This window comes from Oncorhynchus masou, chromosome 1 (assembly GCF_036934945.1).
Source record: "Oncorhynchus masou masou isolate Uvic2021 chromosome 1, UVic_Omas_1.1, whole genome shotgun sequence".
NCBI classification, from domain to species: Eukaryota; Metazoa; Chordata; class Actinopteri; order Salmoniformes; family Salmonidae; genus Oncorhynchus; species Oncorhynchus masou.
Window position 1 is genome coordinate 42537545 of NC_088212.1, and position 21800 is coordinate 42559344.

General features: G+C 48.0%; 1 protein-coding gene across 1 annotated transcript in view; it reads left to right on the forward strand.

Moving 5' to 3' along the window:
• The window catches only part of LOC135544687 (F-box/LRR-repeat protein 17-like), a 315158-nt gene that overhangs the window by 268329 nt on the left and 25029 nt on the right, over positions 1-21800 (forward strand). The window contains exon 10 of the mRNA XM_064972507.1: positions 17777-17919. Coding sequence (XP_064828579.1) covers positions 17777-17919 — 143 coding nt within the window. The remainder of the gene's footprint in view (positions 1-17776; positions 17920-21800) is intronic.

A 21800-nucleotide genomic window follows, 5' to 3' on the forward strand; every position in this document is an offset into this window, starting at 1 on the left:
TAGCTGATGTTCTGAAAGAACTGCAAAATCTGGAACCCTACATATCAGCCGGGCTAGACAATCTGGACCCTCTTTTTCTAAAAATATCCGCCAAAATTGTTGCAACCCCTATTACTAGCCTGTTCAACTTCTCTTTCGTGTCATCTGAGATCCCCAAAGATTGGAAAGCTGTCGCGGTCATCCCCCTCTTCATCCCCCTCTTCAATGGGGGATGACCTCTTCAGTGACATTTAAAACAATGTTGTTACTAAATGAGGCATCGTCTGCTTTCTTGAAAAGCATACAATGTCAGCATACAATGTCATTCTAGACGATTCGGTGCATCCAACTTTGTGGCAACAGTTTGGGAAAGGCCCTTTCCTGTTTCAGCATGACAATACCCCCGTGCACAAAGCGAGGTCCATACAGAAATGGTTTTTCGAGATCGTTGTGGAAGAACTTGACTGGCCTGCACAGAGCACTGACCTAAACACCATTGAACACCTTTGAGATGAATTGGAACACCAACTGCGAGCCAAACCTAATCGCCCAACATCAGTGCCCTACCTCACTAATGCTCTTGTGGCTGTATGGAAGCAAGTCCCAACATCTAGTGGAAAGCCTTCCCAAAAGATTGGAAGCTGTTATAGCAGCAAAGGGGGGACCAACTCCATTTTAATACCCATGGTTTTGGAATGAGATGTTCAATGAGCAGATGTCAATATACTTTTGGCCATGTAGTGTATATTTATGTATGTTGTGTATTTTATTTGTTGTGTTTCCTGTTTGGACCACAGGCAGCAGCTAATTTGGGATCCTAATATAATGCCAAATCCAGGTGAAAGCTATGATCCCATATTGATGTCACCAAGAGACGTGGATTGTGTATGTGTTCCATTCCGAGGGTGGATGGGCAAGACAAAAGATTTCAATGCCTTTGAACAGGGTATGATAGTAGGTGCCAGGGGCACCGGTTTGAGCGTGTCAAGAACTGGAACACTGCTGGGTTTTTCACGCTCAACAGTTTCCCGTGTGTATCATGAACGGTCCACCACCCAAAGGACATCCAGCCAACTTGACACAACTGTGGGAAGCATTGGAGTTAACATGGGCCAGCATCCCTGTGGAACGCCTTCAATGCCTTGTAGAGTCCATGCCCTGACGAATTGAGGCTGTTCTGAGGGAAAACTCAATATTTGGAAGGTGTTCCTAATGTTTTGTACACTCTGTATAGGACTATGGGTAGTATAGTTTATTTGAGGTCTCAGAGTGAAATGATAAAGATTAAAAGGCCTGTGGATAAAAAAAATAATAATAAAAAAAGGAATTTTAAATGATTTATACTTTTGATACTTAAGTATATTTTAGCTATTACCTTTATTTTTGATACTTAACTATATTTTAGCTATTACCTTTATTTTTATTTGAAACCAAATACTTTTAGACTATTACTCAAGTAGTATTTTACTGCATGACTTTTACTTTTTCTTGAGTAATTTTCTATTAAGTAATCTTTACTTTTACCCAAGTATGACAATGGGTACTTTTTCCACCAGTGATGTTGAATGGTGGTTAATTAGTTAGTCCAGAATAGCTTTAGAGCTGAGGATTTTGGAATGGAATCCTTGTCATGATGTCATCAGGTGATTCTGGAATGGAATCCTTGTCATGATGTCGTCAGATGATTCTGGAATAGAGGTCCTTGTCATGATGTCATCAGGTGATTCTGGAATGGAGGTCCTTGTCATGATGTCATCAGGTGATTCTGGAATGGAATCCTTGTCATGATGTCATCAGGTGATTCTGGAATGGAGGTCCTTGTCATGATGTCATCAGGTGATTCTGGAATGGAGGTCCTTGTCATGATGTCATCAGGTGATTCTGGAATGGAGGTCCTTGTCATGATGTCATCAGGTGATTCTGGAATGGAGGTCCTTGTCATGATGTCATCAGGTGATTCTGGAATGGAATCCTTGTCATGATGTCATCAGGTGATTCTGGAATGGAGGTCCTTGTCATGATGTCATCAGGTGATTCTGGAATGGAGGTCCTTGTCATGATGTCATCAGGTGATTCTGGAATGGAGGTCCTTGTCATGATGTCATCAGGTGATTCTGGAATGGAGGTCCTTGTCATGATGTCATCGGGTGATTCTGGAATGGAGGTCCTTGTCATGATGTCATCAGGTGATTCTAGAATGGAGGTCCTCCTCTGTAATTAGGCTGAGACCACCCTGGTGGGTGTATGGGGGTATGGGTGGTTGTTTCGCAGGGATGGGTAATAGATGGGTAAAAAGAGAGGCATTCCATTGGTTACACACTATTAACCACCGGGGTCAGGGACAGGGATAGGGGTCCAACTTTACGACGGGGGACAGGAGAGATATAGTGTGTGTGTTATCACACACACACACACACATACACACTGTGTTAACAAGGGTCAAGGACAGGTGATGCTGCTTTACGACCAACGGTGCAGGGAGGAGTTTGGCCCGTCTTCTCTGTGACTGCAGCACATTGATAGGAAGTGGTGGCGACTGGTGACAGGAGTCTGAAGCCGAATTTGACAAGCCTATCCAAAGTGACTTACAGGTGCATTTAGGGTTAAGTGCCTTGCTCACGGGCACATCGGCAGACCCCCCCCCCCCCCGTGGGCTTTTGGTTACTGGCCCAACACTCTTAACCGCTAACCTGCCGCCTCTTCCAAAGGAAATTGGGCATATTTTATTTATTTTGAATTTACCACCTTGGTTAACCTCTTAACAGTAGTCTATGTTACAGTACCTTCCAGTAGGGATTTTCCACTTAGGCTACACTATCTGACGATGCCAACCATATGTAATACCTAACGACCTTAACAAGCGTAACCAGCATACAGTATGTAAGAGCAGCTTGTTTTGGGGATCTCTGGATGAGATCAGAGCGTGTAATTACCCTTAAGACGTTTTCTCTACGCTAGTGGATTAGCCCAAATCCATAAGCATTGAACACAGCCACGCTTCACAGCCTCTCTCTGTCAAACATCATCTCTCTGCTCTCCTGGAGAACCACTTGTTTTCTTTTCTAATCCCTCGTCTGGTGTATCTCTCTGTGTCATGCACGCCCACACATGCAGATGCTCGCGCGCACACACACACACACACACACTTTGTGTTGTGAGCCAGAGTCTATGTAAAGACATGAAGGTCACTACTCAGCGCTTTGTGTCTGGGGGTGTTTTCACCAAACCCTGATGTACTATTCTGAAAGAGATCCATATGAAACTGTGGAGCCATAGTATGATTGAGCATATTGCAACAGGCTGGTGCTTTTCATCTTACACACAGATCTGAGATGGCAGCCACACATATCTGGAGCCAGGGCCTATACTTAGGATATTTTCCCCCAGTTTAACTTCAAAGATGCAGTTCCTGTGGATCCTAATGTTGTCTGACATGACAAAGTGCTGGTGTCAGAGAGAAAGAGAGAGAACGAGACACACACAGAGGGAGGACAAAGACAATCCTTTCCAATACCCTATTAAAACCCCCCTCTTTCACTTGGACAACACAGATACAACTCACCATGTCCCATCTATCTGTGCTTTAGGGCTCAATAGTGTCTTGTGTATCGACAACTGTTCCTTGGCGTTGCACCTCTGCCATCGTTCCGGGTAGCAGTGTTTGTTTTTAACAAGTGGGCAGAACAAAAGTGATGGATTTATTTATGGAGTTCAATTGTTGTAGTTCTGTCCTTGAGCTGTTCTTGTCTATTAATGTTCTGTATTGTGTTTCATGTTTTGTGTTTTGTGTGGACCCCAGGAAGAGTAGCTGCTGCTTTCGCAACAGCTAATGGGGATCTATTAGCTAATAAGGGGCCTCCCAGGTGGCGCAGTGTTTTAGGGCACTGCATCGCAGCACTAGCTGTGCCACCAGAGACTCTGGGTTCGCGCCCAGGCTCTGTCGCAGCCGGCCGCGACCGAGAGGTCCGTGGGGCAACGCACAATTGGCCGAGCGTCGTCTGGGTTAGGGAGGGTTTGGCCGGTAGGGATATCCTTGTGTCATCGCACACCAGCGACTCCTGTGGCGGGCTGAGCGCAGTGCGCGCTAACCAAGGTAGCCAGGTGCACAGTGTTTCCTCCGACACATTGGTGCGGCTGGCTTCTGGGTTGGATAGGCGCTGTGTTAAGAAGCAGTGCAGCTTGGTTGGGTTGTGTTTCGCAGGACGAAAAATTCTACGAAAAAGGGGGATAAAAAAATAAAATAATTACAAAATAAACGGAGGAGAGAAAAAAATACCCAAAATAAATAAGAAATACCTTGGACGGACGGACACACGCACACACACACACACACACTTTGGTACGTTTGCCAATGTTCCAGGAGAAAATATGCTCCACTTTAAAGTCTTAGGTCACATCTCTCTCATCTCTTAAGATAGACTTGCTCTCTCTCTCTCTCTCTCTCTCACTCACACACTCACTCACTCACTCACTCACTCTCTCTCACACACACACACACACAATATGTTTACAACTCCACCTTCCACCACAAGGTTATCGCACAGGAATTCAATCACTGTATGTGTTTTCTTGTCTCAAATGCACTGCCATAAATGCACTGCCATAGAGTTTTTTTTTTTATTGATCTCACCAGTTGGGCTTCTCAGGGCATGGTGATTGGCGCACACACACTGGCAGAGTGGGAGAGGGCAGAGGCATTCTCTTAGTAAGCCTCTGATCTAATTTAAAGCAGCTGACCCAGTGGGTGTGCTCCTGCCCTCTCGTTAATGAATTTCCTTGATTGAGCATGTCCCTCCTAAACTGCCCCTCTTCGGTGTCACACTCAATCTGCTCCCCCTCTCTATGTGCCTCTCCAGCTCAGCCACATATTGGTGCCTGGCGCATTTCTGTTCCCGCTCATTTGATTCAGTTTGACTGAAACGTCAGGGCAGTAAAAGCTCACCTCGCACAAACCTCTCCCTTTCTCTATTTCTCCATCTCACTCGCTCTCTTTTTCTCTCTCCTATTCCCACAAACAGGAAAACAAATAGTTTCAAACATATCCAGTCTTGTGGTATCCTGTTGATTTTCTCCCCACACAGACTTTGTATACTGTCCCCTGCTTAGCTACAAAACACCATTAGAATGTACATTGCGTGACTTCTACTTCAAAGCAGACAAGGTTTTATTTTCCCAGTATCACCAGATTAGTAAAACGTACTTGGTAAATAAGGGTTAAAAATAAAAATAGTCTTCATTCTCACACAGTGCAAGGCGCGTCCTCCACTGACCTGGGGTCAGTTACTGCTGGGGTCACCAGCGGTGCCAAGTCACTTTCAAACGCAGACTTAACGTTCCAGTGTGGTATTTATTATACATGACATTGATTGTAGTAACCTGGTTTCTACCGTACATGACCCCAGTCAGGTGACCCGCTCTCGTTTGATCATGACTGTCCCTCCTTCACACGTCAATCAGCGGTGCCGTGGTAACTGTTACTAGAGTAACGGTGCTTTCGGAGCTAGCTGAGGCCTCCGATGTCTTGTGGCTGTTAAGTGGGGGTTGCCATGTCGTCTCTAGGCCTATTTACCGACGACACATGTTCTCTTTCTGGTCGTTCTTCTCGATAACTAAGTCAGGGGGAAGTCTGGCTGTGTCTGTTACTAGCCTAATGCCCCAACAGACATTGTGGTCCGCGTTATACTGAATGGCTTTAGTGTGTGCATGTGCCTGCCGATAGTGCAGGTTTGAGCCCACAGTACCATCTAACTCGGTCACACGCTGAGCCAGAATCACGAAGACATACCCAGTCCCGTTCTAAAGGGTTTTTGACCAGGCGTATTTTCTGGCGCAGTAATGATGGGTGTGTCTGGGATGGCGTTACAGCCAGGCAACCAGAAGGGTCTTTACGCTGGGGTTTGATCACGCTGCGGCCTGGGGAGGGGAAATACTTTAGACGCGACACAAAGGGCAGACTGGTGCTGCTTTAGAGTAGACATGACAGTTAGACTCTCTGGAATACATCAGCTATATATATATACACACACACACACACACACACACACACACACACACACACACACACACACACACACACACACACACACACACACACACACACACACACAGAGAGAGAGACAGCATCCCAGTAAATCTTCAAGTTATCGCGTAATGTCCTTAGTAGCCTTTCTATCTTAATCAGAGTCAGTGGTTAGGATGTTGTGTAGGGTTACGGCAGGCAGGGGAATGGGTTCAGAGCTCTCAGGTAATTACCTACCGTTATTTAGGATAATGAAATAAGTGGATTCCATATCTAATATGCCTGTAAATAATGAAATAAGGGACTTATGTGTGTGCGCATGTTTGAATATTCCATCTGATATGCCAGTAAAGAATGGTTAACCCCTGACTGCTAGGTCAGATAGAAAGGGGACTAAACTGATTAAGTTTATACTTTTAAGTGTACTCCCTAGTCCCACAGAGTCTCACAGAATGGTTACAAGGTTGACCACTGCTTGACCTCCTGCTCATAAAAATGGTAGCCGGCTAAATCTAGGGGGGGGGGGGGTAATTTGAATTTTGAATTTTATTAAGATCCCCATTACAAGAATTTGAATTTTGAATTTTATTAGGATCCCCATTAGCTAACGCCATGGTATACAGAGCGATAGAAAGTGGAAGAGAATTTTGAATTTTATTAACATCCCCATTAGCTGACGCCATGGTATACGGAGCGATAGAAAGTGGAAGAGAATTTGAATTTTGAATTTTATTAGGATCCCCATTAGCTGACGCCATGGTTTACAGAGCAATAGAAAGTGGAAGAGAATTTGAATTTTGAATTTTATTAGAATCCCCATTAGCTGATGACATGAGAGAGAAAGCAGAAGGTCAATGTGCTATGTGCTTCTCTACGCTGGAATAGTCAGTTGTAGCTTCGAGAGATACCATTTCTGTCATGTGTTTAAAATGGTTGAAATCCAGTGTGTATGTTAAGTCTCAATTGATCTCTCCTTTCTACTTCTCACCTAGTTCCTCGTCTTTACACACACTGCACAGTGCACACCAAAGGACGCATGAATGTGCACACACTTGTGCGTACACACACACACACACACACACTGGCGGCAGGTAGTCTTTTTCTTGTATAATACTTATTTTTCTTAGGCAGGAAAGAACATTTCCAGCTCCTATGATCTGTCCTTTGTGAAGTGTGTCTGTGTAGTGTTTGAGGAAAGAGGGTGTGTAGTGTGTGAGAGGGTATGTGTAGTGTGTGAGAGGGTATGTGTAGTGTGTGAGAGAGGGTGTGTCGTGTGTGAGGAGAGAGGGTGTGTCGTGTGTGAGGAGAGAGGGTGTGTCGTGTGTGAGGAGAGAGGGTGTGTCGTGTGTGAGGAGAGAGGGTGTGTCGTGTGTGAGGAGAGAGGGTGTGTCGTGTGTGAGGCGAGAGGGTGTGTCGTGTGTGAGGAGAGAGGGTGTGTCGTGTGCGTGAGGGGAGAGGCTGTGTCGTGTGTGAGGGGAGAGGCTGTGTAGTGTGCGTGAGGGGAGAGGCTGTGTAGTGTGCGTGAGGGGAGAGGCTGTGTAGTGTGCGTGAGGGGAGAGGCTGTGTAGTGTGCGTGAGGGGAGAGGGTGTGTAGTGTGCGTGAGGGGAGAGGCTGTGTAGTGTGTGAGGGGAGAGGCTGTGTAGTGTGCGTGAGGGGAGAGGCTGTGTAGTGTGCGTGAGGGGAGAGGGTGTGTCGTGTGTGAGAGGGGAGAGGCTGTGTAGTGTGTGAGGGGAGAGGCTGTGTAGTGTGCGTGAGGGGAGAGGCTGTGTAGTGTGCGTGAGGGGAGAGGGCTGTGTGTGCGTGAGGGGAGAGGCTGTGTGAGGGGAGAGGCTGTGTAGTGTGCGTGAGGGGAGAGGCTGAGGGTGAGGGGAGAGGCTGTGTAGTGTGCGTGAGGGGAGAGGCTGTGTGTGTGTCGTGTGTGAGGGGAGAGGCTGTGTAGTGTGTGAGGGGAGGGCTGTGTATGTGTCGTGTGTGAGGGGAGAGGCTGTGTCGTGTGTGAGGGGAGAGGCTGTGTCGTGTGTGAGGGGAGAGGCTGTGTAGTGTGCGTGAGGGGAGAGGCTGTGTAGTGTGCGTGAGGGGAGAGGGTGTGTAGTGTGCGTGAGGCTGTGTAGTGTGCGTGAGGGGAGAGGCTGTGTAGTGTGCGTGAGGGGAGAGGCTGTGTAGTGTGTGAGGGGAGAGGGTGTGTAGTGTGCGTGAGGGGAGAGGCTGTGTAGTGTGCGTGAGGGGAGAGGGTGTGTCGTGTGTGAGAGGGTATGTGTAGTGTGTGAGGGGAGAGGCTGTGTAGTGTGTGAGGGGAGAGGCTGTGTAGTGTGTGAGGGGAGAGGGTGTGTAGTGTGCGTGAGGGGAGAGGCTGTGTAGTGTGTGAGGGGAGAGGCTGTGTAGTGTGTGTGGGGAGAGGCTGTGTAGTGTGAGGGGAGAGGCTGTGTAGTGTGCGTGAGGGGAGAGGGTGTGTCGTGTGTGAGAGGGTATGTGTAGTGTGTGAGAGGGGAGAGGCTGTGTAGTGTGTGAGGGGAGAGGCTGTGTAGTGTGCGTGAGGGGAGAGGCTGTGTAGTGTGCGTGAGGAGAGAGTGTGTGTCGTGTGTGAGAGGGTATGTGTAGTGTGTGAGAGGGGAGAGGCTGTGTAGTGTGTGAGGGGAGAGGCTGTGTAGTGTGCGTGAGGGGAGAGGCTGTGTAGTGTGCGTGAGGGGAGAGGCTGTGTAGTGTGTGTGTGAGGGGTGAGGGGAGAGGCTGTGTAGGGGAGAGGCTGTGTAGTGTGCGTGAGGGGAGAGGCTGTGTAGTGTGCGTGAGGGGAGAGGGTGTGTCGTGTGTGAGAGGGTATGTGTAGTGTGTGTGTGCGTGAGGGGAGAGGCTGTGTAGTGTGCGTGAGGGGAGGCTGTGTAGTGTGTGAGGGGAGAGGCTGTGTAGTGTGCGTGAGGGGAGAGGCTGTGTGTGTAGTGTGCGTGAGGGGAGAGGGTGTGTAGTGTGCGTGAGGGGAGAGGCTGTGTAGTGTGCGTGAGGGGAGAGGGTGTGTCGTGTGTGAGAGGGTATGTGTAGTGTGTGAGAGGGTATGTGTCGTGTGTGAGGGGAGAGGCTGTGTCGTGTGTGAGGGGAGAGGCTGTGTCGTGTGTGAGGGGAGAGGCTGTGTAGTGTGCGTGAGGGGAGAGGCTGTGTAGTGTGCGTGAGGGGAGAGGGTGTGTAGTGTGCGTGAGGGGAGAGGCTGTGTAGTGTGCGTGAGGGGAGAGGCTGTGTAGTGTGCGTGAGGGGAGAGGCTGTGTAGTGTGCGTGAGGGGAGAGGCTGTGTAGTGTGTGTGTAGTGTGCGTGAGGGGAGAGGCTGTGTAGTGTGTGAGGGGAGAGGCTGTGTAGTGTGCGTGAGGGGAGAGGCTGTGTAGTGTGTGAGGGGAGAGGCTGTGTAGTGTGCGTGAGGGGAGAGGCTGTGTAGTGTGCGTGAGGGGAGAGGGTGTGTCGTGTGTGAGAGGGTATGTGTAGTGTGTGAGAGGGTGTGCGTGAGGGGAGAGGCTGTGTAGTGTGTGAGGGAGGCTGTGTCGTGTGTGAGGGGAGAGGCTGTGTCGTGTGTGAGGGGAGGCTGTGTAGTGTGCGTGAGGGGAGAGGCTGTGTAGTGTGCGTGAGGGGAGAGGGTGTGTGTGTAGTGTGCGTGAGGGGAGTGTGCGTGAGGGGAGAGGCTGTGTAGTGTGCGTGAGGGGAGAGGCTGTGTAGTGTGCGTGAGGGGAGAGGGTGTGTGAGTGTGCGTGAGGGGAGAGGCTGTGTCGTGTGTGAGGGGAGAGGGTGTGTAGTGTGCGTGAGGGGAGAGGCTGTGTCGTGTGTGAGGGGAGAGGCTGTGTGAGGGGAGAGGCTGTGTCGTGTGCGTGAGGGGAGAGGCTGTGTCGTGTGCGTGAGGGGAGAGGCTGTGTAGTGTGCGTGAGGGGAGAGGCTGTGTAGTGTGCGTGAGGGGAGAGGGTGTGTAGTGTGCGTGAGGGGAGAGTGTGCGTGTGTAGTGTGCGTGAGGGGAGAGGCTGTGTGCGTGAGGGTGTGTAGTGTGCGTGAGGGGAGAGGGTGTGTAGTGTGCGTGAGGGGAGAGGCTGTGTAGTGTGCGTGAGGGGAGAGGCTGTGTAGTGTGCGTGAGGGGAGAGGGTGTGTAGTGTGCGTGAGGGGAGAGGGTGTGTAGTGTGCGTGAGGGGAGAGGGTGTGTAGTGTGCGTGAGGGGAGAGGCTGTGTAGTGTGCGTGAGGGGAGAGGGTGTGCGTGTGTGCGTGAGGGGAGAGGGGTGTGTAGTGTGCGTGTGTAGGGGAGAGAGGCTGTGTAGTGTGCGTGAGGGGAGAGGGTGTGTAGTGTGCGTGAGGGGAGAGGGTGTGTGCGTGAGTGTGCGTGAGGGGGAGGGTGTGTAGTGTGCGTGAGGGCGTGAAAGAGGTGTGTAGTGTGCGTGAGGGGAGAGGGTGTGTAGTGTGCGTGAGGGGAGAGGGTGTGTAGTGTGCGTGAGGGGAGAGGGTGTGTAGTGTGCGTGAGGGGAGAGGCTGTGTAGTGTGCGTGAGGGGAGAGGGTGTGTAGTGTGCGTGTGTAGTGTGCGTGAGGGGAGAGGCTGTGTAGTGTGCGTGAGGGGAGAGGGTGTGTAGTGTGCGTGAGGGGAGAGGGTGTGTAGTGTGCGTGAGGGGAGAGGCTGTGTAGTGTGCGTGAGGGGAGAGGGTGTGTAGTGTGCGTGAGGGGAGAGGGTGTGTAGTGTGCGTGAGGGGAGAGGCTGTGTAGTGTGCGTGAGGGGAGAGGCTGTGTAGTGTGCGTGAGGGGAGAGGCTGTGTAGTGTGCGTGAGGGGAGAGGCTGTGTAGTGTGCGTGAGGGGAGAGGGTGTGTAGTGTGCGTGAGGGGAGAGGCTCCGAGGGGGAGATTTGGGATTCAGCCTTTTTGTGCGCGCACGTGTCAGGTGACCCGGTTCTCTTGTCTCTGAATATGGCCAGAGAGGAATGCCACGGTATTGAAGCCTAATGGAATGTGTTGCCGCCAAGCATGGTCGCCCATTGAAACCCCATTGAAACATGAGTACCTGCACTGACCAAAATAACAACTGTCCCTCTTTAAATGTCGATGCGCTATTGAAAGGTTTTTCTTGGAATTAGGTGTTCATCTGGGTTAAGTCATTATCCTTGGTCTTCTTCTTTGTGGAATAGCAAAGGTTAAAACTCTCCTGGGTGTGTCACTGGCCCTCTTAGTTTGAGGCACATGGTCTATACTGTGATCCTCTGTCTAGCACTAACTGAGCATGCAAGGTTCCCCAAAAATAGAGTTGTCAGCTTCCTGAATGGACATTTTCCCGGTAGTCATGTGCCGTTTTGTAATAGGAATTGGATTGGAATTCTCCGAACCAGTCTTTTGCATTTGTGTGTCTCGTGTTGCTTGCGTGCGTTAGTGCATGTATGTGTGTGACTTTGTGTATGCGTGGACCTGTGTTCCTCTCCCCTTTACATGAACGATCATTCTGTGTGTACGTTCCGTTAAGACAGGCCGGTTATCTTCCTAATGAGAACAGAAGAATATCCAGGTTTTGTCTTTTGATAGAATCATCCATCTTGGGAAGAAGAACAAAAACCGAAACAATGTCTAATGAAATTGTTGGTCCGTGTGTACTGTGTGTCAGTGCGCTTGTCGGTGTGTGTGTGTGTGTGTGTGTGTGTGTGTGTGTGTGTGTGTGTGTGTGTGTGTGTGTGTGTGTGTGTGTGTGTGTGTGTTACATTACCTCTGTATGTGTGTGAGTAATAGTGGCACAGACGCATTTGTTTGAGTTCCCGTTCCTTATTGGATTTGTGTTCCGAGAGATGAGGCCCGGGTGTATCTGTCTTGGTGTGTGTGTGTATTTGTGTTGCTTTGCTTCTCTGAACCCTGTGTGGCAGGGCCAGTTGATCTTATCTGCAGTTTACTCTCTCTCTCTCCATACAGTCAGTGTGTACAGTCGCCTCAGAGCACACAAAAAAGAGTCGAGCATTTTTCACCCAGGACCAAATCAACTCTCGCCGTTAACATGAATAATAAAAGCCATGCATCAACCACTCGTGGTTATCTATAGCCAAGCATCATCGCTGGACAGACGCACACAGATACAGATGCACACTCGTGGATTCACAGTGCAACCTAGTGCAGGGTAAGAGAGCATCTCAGATGTGTTGTGTATTTATCGGGGTTTGCTTTCACAGTCCCAGGATATTTGGGGGGAGGGGGGGGGGGATAATATGGCCATCTACATACAATGCATTCTGGTGGAATCAGTGCTCCTCTTGTGTAAAAGGCCGTGGCCAATGGTTTCCAATGACAGGTTGTAGTCGATGCTGTCTCAGACTGTCCCCCCTAGATGGGGGATGAAAATTAATTTCCTTTTTTAGTCATTTAGCATATCGCTCTTATCCAGAGCGACGTACTGGCGTAATTAGGGTTAGGTGCCTTGCACAAGGGCACATGGTGAGATTTTTCACAGAGTCTGCGTGGAGATTCGGACCGGCAACCTTATTGTTGCGGGCCCGACACTCTTAACCGATAGGCTACCTGCAGTAGGGAAAGGGAAAGGGGGGATACCTAGTTGTACAACTGAATGCGTTCAACTGAAATGTGTCTTCCGTATTTAGCCCGACCCCTCTGAATCCGAGAGGTGCGGGGAGGCTGCCTTTTAATCAACATCCATGTCAAGGCTCCCGGGGAACAGTGGGTTTAACTGTCTTGCTCAGGGGCAGAACGACAGATTTTTTACAAATGATTCACCTTGTCAGCTCAGGGATTCAATCCAGCAACCTTCCCGGGTTACTATAGACCAGTACAGAAGTTATTGTTGAGGGGAAACATCTGTGGGGGGAGAACAGTATGAGAACAGTATAAACAGTCTGTCTGATCCACGACGTCTCCTGGGTGACAGTTATATCTCCACTCTGAACAGGATCAGATTTAAGATGTTCTCCGTTCATGTCTTATGGATAAGGCACCATGCTATGTGTGACATATCATGTGGTAGTGTGAGCGTGTTGCCTTTAGGCCTTCCTATAGTGCGGATGTGTTCGCAGTGGGGGGACCACTGTATGTAGAAGAGTAGAGTCCCACTGCAGTCAGGGAATGGCTGAGTAACTTTTTCATGCTTCATCTCCCCCCCCCCCCCCTCCATGTTTTCTGAGCAACAAAAAATAACAGGATATTAATCACCGGGATATCAGCTCCAAATTATTTTAATTTGGGAATTCTGTTCCCAAGTACAGTGGGGCAAAAAAGTATTTAGTCAGCCACCAATTGTGCAAGTTCTCCCACTTAAAAAGACAAAATGAGGAAAAAAAATCCAGAAAATCACATTGTAGGATTTTTTATGAATTTATTTGCAAATTATGGTGGAAAATAAGTATTTGGTCACCTACAAACAAGCAAGATTTCTGGCTCTCACAGACCTGTAACTTCTACTTTAAGAGGCTCCTCTGTCTTCCACTCGTTACCTGTATTAATGGCACCTGTTTGAACTTGTTATCAGTATAAAAGAGACCTGTCCACAACCTCAAACAGTCACACTCCAAGCTCCACTATGGCCAAGACCAAAGAGCTGTCAACGGACACCAGAAACAAAATTGTAGACCTGCACCAGGCTGGGAAGACTGAATCTGCAATAGGTAAGCAGCTTGGTTTGAAGAAATCAACTGTGGGAGCAATTATTAGGAAATGGAAGACATACAAGACCACTGATAATCTCCCTCGATCTGGGGCTAAGATCTCACCCCGTGGTCACCTCGTGGGGTCAAAATGATCACAAAAATCCCAGAACCACACGGGGGGACCTAGTGAATGACCTGCAGAGAGCTGGGACCAAAGTAACAAAGCCTACCATCAGTAACACACTATGCCGCCAGGGACTCAAATCCTGCAGTGCCAGATGTGTCCCCCTGCTTAAGCCAGTACATGTCCAGGCCCGTCTGAAGTTTGCTAGAGAGCATTTGGATGATGTCATATGGTCAGATGAAACCAAAATATAACTTTTTGGTAAAAACTCAACTCATCTTGTTTGGAGGACAAAGAATGCTGAGTTGCATCCAAAAAACACAATACCTACTGTGAAGCAAGGGGGTGGAAACATCATGCTTTGGGGCTGTTTTTCTGCAAAGGGACCAGGACGACTGATCCGTGTAAAGGAAAGAATGAATGGGGCCATGTATCGTGAGATTTTGAGTGAAAACCTCCTTTTATCAGCAAGGGCATTAAAGATAAAACGTGGCTGGGTCTTTCAGCATGACAATTATCCCAAACACACCGCCCAGGCAACGAAGGAGTGGCTTTGTAAGAAGCATTTCAAGGTCCTGGAGTGGCCTAGCCAGTCTCCAGATCTCAACACCATAGAAAATCTTTGGAGGGAGTTGAAAGTCCGTGTTGCCCAGCAACAGCCCCAAAACATCACTGCTCTAGAGGAGATCTTTTTTTTTTGTCTACTGTGTTATTGACTTGTTAATTGTTTACTCCATGTGTAACTCTGTGTTGTCTGTTCACACTGCTATGCTTTATCTTGGCCAGGTCGCAGTTGTAAATGAGAACTTGTTCTCAACTAGCCTACCTGGTTAAATAAAGGTGAAATAAAAATAAAAATAAAAATCTGCATGGAGGAATGATCCAAAATAACAGCAACAGTGTGTGAAAACCTTGTGAAGACTTACAGAAAACATTTGACCTCTGTCATTGCCAACAAAGGGTATATAACAAAGTATTGAGATAAACTTTTGTTATTGACCAAATACTTATTTTCCACCATAATTTGCAAATAAATAAATTAAAAATAATTTTGTCTGTCATAGTTGAAGTGTACCTATGATTAAAATTACAGGCCTCTCTCATCTTTTTAAGTGGAGAACTTGCACAATTGGTGGCTGACTAAATACTTTTTTGCCCCACGGTATTTCCACGCATAATAGAGAGACGTGATCATATACAAATGTAAGTAAGGTTTGAAATTGTTATGTATTTCAGACAAATATTTGGGCTTCATAATACAAATGATCTGTAATTATGTCCCGGTTCTCCGAACATCCACTCAAGAAAAACACGGGCGCATCTGAATGTTAATGTTCCCTGCTCTCGACAAGCTCTCTGTCGTGTTGATGTCAAAGTCCTGATAGGTTTTACGAGGGGGGGGGGGGGGTTGCTACGGCAACAGGGGTGTGTCTCTGAAGACACAAACTTTTGTCTGGTCAGATTTAAATGAAGCCCCCCCCCAATCACTTCCCAAGCCCTTCTGACCAGACTTTACCCTCCCCCTCCTCCCTAGAGAGAGCGAGTAGTAGTAAGAATGTGTTCAAACATCAAAGGAGGACAACTGATGTGGTTTTAGGTCCTCCTGCTGGGAACAGACAAGGCGAGTGGGAGGTGGCAAGGAGAGTACGGGAAGCTCTTTAGCTCTCTGCCCCCTGCCTCTGTCCGGTCAGTCTCTCTTTCACGCACAGATCTCTGCTCGGGCCCTCTCTCAGGGGCGAGCGTCTCTCTCTGGCCAATAAGGCTCCTACCGTATGCTCATGGCGGATTTGGAGATGTATCATTTAATGCTTTTTAAAATAGACCTCCTTTCCCTCAAAAGCCCTCTCCTGCCCGAGTGTTCTAATGTAACATATGATACTGGGTGTAATGCAGACGTAGCTCAGGGCACTTGGTTTAAGACATGTGGGTTCTTTGTTCTGTGCTTGTATGCGTCTTTGGATCCTAAACTGGTACAATAAAGGTTGGTGTAATTAATGACGCAGTGCTTTGGACCACCTGCCCTGTATTTAGTATGTGTATAGTACATGTGTGTGGCTCTTTGGAACAGTCTATAAATATGCAGGTGATTATAATGCATTCATAATACACTGTAACTGGAATTGACCCCTAAATCTGATACCTTGACTCATACCCTGGGCTGATGGTGTATTTCAGGTCACGTATGCTAAATATGTCTGAAATGGAAAGGTCGATATGAGGGCATGCCTTTCTGTGTGTGTGTGTCTCTCTCTGCCCGTGTGTGCGTGTGTGTCTCTCTGTCCGTGTGTGCGTGTGTGTATGTGTCTCTGTCCGTGTGTGTTTGTGTATGTGTGTGTGTGTGTCTCTCTGTCCGTGTGTGTATGTGTGTGTCTCTCTGTCCGTGTGTGTGTGTGTGTGTGTGTGTGTGTGTGTGTGTGTCTCTCTGTCCGTGTGTGTCTCTCTGTCCGTGTGTCTGTCTCTGTCCGTGTGTGTGTGTCTCTCTGTGCGTGTGCGTGTGTGTGTGTCTGAAGGTATTGACGCTGTTAGTGCATTGACGGAGAGCAGTTTGGTTGAAATACAAGTCCGCCGATTTCATTGAGTCTGTCTCATCCTCACACTCTGACCTGACCAGCACCTGACCTCATGCTCCACTTCCAGAGGCAATTATAACCCTACACTATATTTAACCTCACATATATTTAGGCTGACTGTGTTCATCTTTTGAAGGCAAGGTCTGAGGTCTCTCATGCTACTCGTTAAATAGATTTGAACAACATGGCGGTTAAGTACATGAGAGAGCATGCAGACAAAAGGCTGACTTTGCCTTTCACCTCTTCTGTCATCCCTTTCACCCTCCTCTCATCCCTTTCCCCCTCCCCTCATCCTCCACTCATTAGCGAAGGTGTGAGTGTGTAGAGAACAAAGTCGAGACTCTTTTGAATCGTTCACAGAGTAGTGTTCCGCTCGTCCGTCTGCCCAGCGTTTGACGTGTCGGCAGATTTGGTTGTGCGTACGTGTTTGTTTCCAGAAACACGGAAACGATTCACCTTGTACTGCTACGAAGCAACAACAAAAAAGTGCCATGGACCGAAATGAGAGGTCATTTCACTACGAACACAGTAGCATGCGCGCGCACACAGAGACACACACACACACGGATCCATGCGATCACGCACTGACAAACAGTGGTTGTATCCTCTGGCATGATGTCCCCTCTTTACTTTGGCACTCTGTTCTTAGCTTGTCAGCCTTGTCACATACACACACACACATTTGTTTAGACTGCTGCCGTACTAATCCATTAGAGCGCTGGCATGTGTCACAGCGCTGCCAGGGGAAGGACAGTGTGCCAGGGTGGGGCACCCTGCCAGCGCCGTGTGATCATGTATGTGTGTGTTTGGGCGGCAGGTAGCCTAGCGGTTAAGAGTGTTGGGCCGGTAAAGGTCGCTGGTTTGTTTTGCCCGATTTGACAAGGTGGAAAATCTGTCAACGTGGCCTTGAGCGAGGCACTGAACCCTAATTGCTCCTGTAAGTCGCTCTGGATGAGAGCCGTCTGCTAAATGACTCAAATGTAAATGTGTGTGGGTGCGCTCTGTCTAAACAATGGAACAGTGTGTGTGTGTGACAGTCACACAGGTCATCAAACCAGCGGGCTGTTTATGCATTCTCTCTCTCTCCTCTCTCTCCTCTCTCTCTCTCTCTCTCCTCTCTCTCTCTCTCTCCTCTCTCTCTCTCTCTCTCTCTCTCTCTCCTCTCCTCTCTCTCTCTCTCTTCTCTCTCTCTCTTCTCTCTCTCTCTCTCTCTCTCTCTCTCTCTCTCTCTCTCTCTCTCTCTCTTCTCTCTCTCTCTCTCTCTCTCTTCTCTCTCTCTCTCTCTCTCTCTCTCTCTCCCTCTCTCTTCTCTCTCTCTCTCTTCTCTCTCTCTTTCTCTCTCTCCCCTTTCTCTTCTCTCTCTCCTCTCTCTCTCTCTCTCTCTCTCTCTCTCTCTCCTCTCTCCTCTCTCTCTCTCTCCCCTCTCTCTTCTCTCTCTTCTCTCTCTTCTCTCTCTCTCTCTCTCTCTCATCCCTTACATGACCTTTCTTTCCTCTGTCTCCATAGCTCTGATAGCGATTGGCCAGTACAGCAGCACCATAGAGACAGTGGATGCAGGCTGGTGTAAAGAGATCACTGACCAGGGAGCTACGCAGATTGCCAGAAGCAGCAAGTCACTACGATACCTGGGCCTCATGAGGTGTGACAAGGTAAGCTGATGCGTAGACACGTCTACCGTGTTCATGTGCAAACCCCCTGTGCGTGCGTGAATTGTCACGCAACGGAGGTGAAGGACAAGAAAGAGCGGTGTGCCCGCTCTCCCTATAATACTGTGGAACACACAAACACCCACACGCGACACCAGGCCACCGGTGTCCAGGTCAGAGGATGACCAATTAAACAGTGTCCAGAGGAGAGCGTGTCCGTAAGCCCCTGCCCCCGTAGGCCCAGTGTGTGCGGGCATTCGGGCCGCCCCTGTTCCGCGTGGGCTGGTGTATGAGGGGGGGAGGGAACATCCAATGTAACGTCCTTATGTCCTAACAAACAAGAGTCAGTCCTGTGTCGGAGCGAAGAGACGGTCAGATCCCACTGACGAAGTGGTCTATACGGACCCACATCATTACAGAGATGGGTGGGTGGATATGCTTCATCATATTTCTCTTCCAAAGAGATCATGTCGAACTTGGTCGTGGCGCTATGCTGTAGTTGTTTAATGAAGATGAATATGTATGTAGTAAATGTATAGAAAAGTATGGAGGGCCCTTAGGGACCACTCACTGATGAATTGGTCTGTGTTAACATAATTATCCCGGACAGGGTCTGTATGGATCGTGTTTATCTCTGTGTAATAAAGAGTAAGCACATTACAGCACAGGTGCTCGCTTATTCTCTATGGTGATTTAGCAGTACCCTCTCCCCCTGTGACCTTACAATCAATATCTATAGCCACGTGCACACACACACACACACACACACACACAGAGAATTACAACGTCTACTGCGAATAACGACATCAAACAATGGGAGGCGTTGTTTCTTGTAACCGAAAGGTTGCTGGATCGAATCCCCGAGCTGACCAAATCTGTCGTTCTGCCCCAGAACAAGGCAGTTAACCCACTGTTCCCCGGTAGGCCGCCATTGTAAATAAGAATTTGTTCTTAAATGACTTGCCTAGTTAAAAAGATATTGATAAGGATATTACTGGCCTGTAGGAAAGATGGGTAAATATTTGTATTTATTTAGAGTGAGGATGCCAGGAGAGAGGACTCTGGAGTTAATTCCACTAAACGGAGCAGTAATTTGCGGCATTAGAAAGGTATTAGGTATTTAATGGGCCATAAACGGCGAAGAGAAGCCGAGAAGAATATCCTTTCCTGAAGAGGCAGAGACGTGTTCGGTCTCCCAAGGTCACACCAAGCAAGACCATACTGGAAGCTGTTGTTCTTCTCTTGTGCCCTGAAAGCATGTTTAGCATTGCAAATGAAGTCAATAGATGTTGCAGAGGTGAAGGGATTTGACAAGTCAAGCTCTGGGCTGTTATTGTTCGAGGCGTCAGTTTGTTTGGTGAGCTCAAGTCTGTGGAGAGGGGAGCTACAGATGATCAGGTCACACAAAGAGAGAGAGAGAGAGAGAGAGAGTAGAAATCAACTGTATATGAACCGTATGTAGAATGTACATGAGATGGAGTGATGATGAAGAGAGAGAGAAATAGGGAGGGGGTGGTTCAAAGTGGGAGTTTGAAGCTGGAGTAGGCATCTAGTCTCCCCATGTAGGCCCGGTGGGCAGGTGTGACCATGCCTTCCATTCACCCTGCACCTCCTACTCTCTCATCCCTCATTCCCCTCTCTTATCTCCCTCACTAGTTTTAAGCACCAGCTGTCAGAGCAGCTCACAGATGACTGCACCTGTACATAGCCCATCCAACTACCTTATTCCCATACTGTTATTTATTTATTTATCTTGCTCCTTTGCACCCCAGTATCTCTACTTGCATACTGATCTTCTTCACATTTATCACTTCAGTGTCTAATTGCTATATTGTAATTACTTCGCCACCATGGCCTATTTATTACCTTACCTCCCTTATCTCACCTCATTTGCACACGTTGTATATAGACTTTTTCTACTGTATTATTGGTTGTATGTTTGTTTACTCCATGTGTAACTCTGTGTTGTTGTATGTGTCGAACTGCTTTGCTTTATCTTGGCGCAGTTGCAAATGAGAACGTGTTCTCAACTAGCCTACCTGGTTAAATAAAGGTGAAATAAATAAATGTACCCATCATCTCTCCCCTTGGTGCGAAACGAATCCCTCTCTCAACCGCCATCCCTCCTTCCCATAGACTACACCTGTTTCTCTCTCTTTCGCTCTCTCAATTCAATTTCAATTTAAGGGGCTTTGTTGGCAAGGGAAGCATATGTTTACATTGCCAAACCAAGTTAAATAGAGAATAAGCACAAGTGAAATAAACAACAAAAACATGTACAGTAAATATTACACTCACAGAAGTTCCAAAAGAATAAGGACATTTCAAATGTCATATTAAGTACATATATTCAGTGATGTAATGAAAATGGTTAAGGTACAAAAGGGAAAACATAAAACATAAATATGGGATGTATTTACAATGGTGTTCTTCACTGGTTGCCCTTTTCTTGTGGCAACAGGTCACACATCTTGCTGCTGTGATGGCACACTGTGGTATTTCACATAGATATGGGAGTTTATCAAAATTGGATTTGTTTTTCAAATTCTTTGTGGGTCTGTGTAATCTGAGGGAAATATGTCTCTCTAATATGGTCATACATTTGGCAGGAGGTTAGGAAGTGCAGCTCAGCTTCCAACTCATTTTGTTGGCAGAGTGAACATAGCCTGTCTGCCTTTGGCGGCCTTTCTCAATAGCAAGACTATGCTCACTGAGTCTGTACATAGTCAAAGCTTTCCTTAATTTTGGGTCAGTCACAGTAGTTAGGTGTTCTGCCACGGTATACTCTCTGTTTAGTGCCAAATAAACTCACCAAAAAAAGAAGCGTCCCTTTTTCAGGACCCTGTCTTTCAAAGATAATTCGTAAAAATCCAATTAACTTCACAGATCTTCATTGTAAAGAGTTTAAACACTGTTTCCCATTCTTGTTCAATGAACCATAGACAATTAATGAACATGCACCTGTGGAATGGTCGTTAAACACTAACAGCTTACAGACGGTAGGCAATTAAGGTCACAGTTCGGAAAACTTAGGACACTAAAGAGGCCTTTCTACTGACTCTGAAAAACACACACAAAAAAAGATGCCCAGGGTCCCTGCTCATCTGCGTGAATGTGCCTTCGGCATGCTGCAAGGATGCATGAGGACTGCAGATGTGGCCAGGGCAATAAATTGCAATGTCCGTACTGTGAGACGCCTAAGACGGCGCTACAGGCTACTGTCCGCAATAGGCTGAGAGAAGCTGGACTGAGGGCTTGTAGGCCTGTTGTAAGGCAGGTCCTCACCAGATATCACAGGCAACAACGTCGCCTATGGGCACAAACCCATTGTCGCTGGATCAGACAGGACTGGCAAAAAGTACCCTTCACTGACAAGTCGCGGTTTTATCTCACCAGGGGTGATGGTTGGATTTGCGTTTATCGTCAAAGGAATGAGTGTTACACCGAGGCCTGTACTCTGTTTCGGGATCGATTTGAAGGTGGAGGGACCGTCATGGTCTGGGGCCGTCTGTCACAGCATCATCAGACTGAGCTTGTTGTCATTGCAGGCAATCTCAACGTTGTGCGTTACAGGGAAGACATCCTCCTCCCTCATGCGGTACCCTTCCTGAAGGCTCATCCTGACATGACCCTCCAGCATGACAATGCCACCAGTCATACTGCTCATTCTGTGCATGATTTCCTGCAAGACAGGAATGTCAGTGTTCTGCCATGGCCAGCGAAGAGCCCGGATTTCAATCCCATTGAGCATGTCTGGAACCTGTTGGATCGAAGGGTGAGGGCTAGGGACATCCCCCCCCCAGAAATGTCCGGGAACTTGTAGGTGCCTTGGTGGAAGAGTGGCGTAACATCTCACAGTGAGAACTAGCAAATCTGGTGCAGTC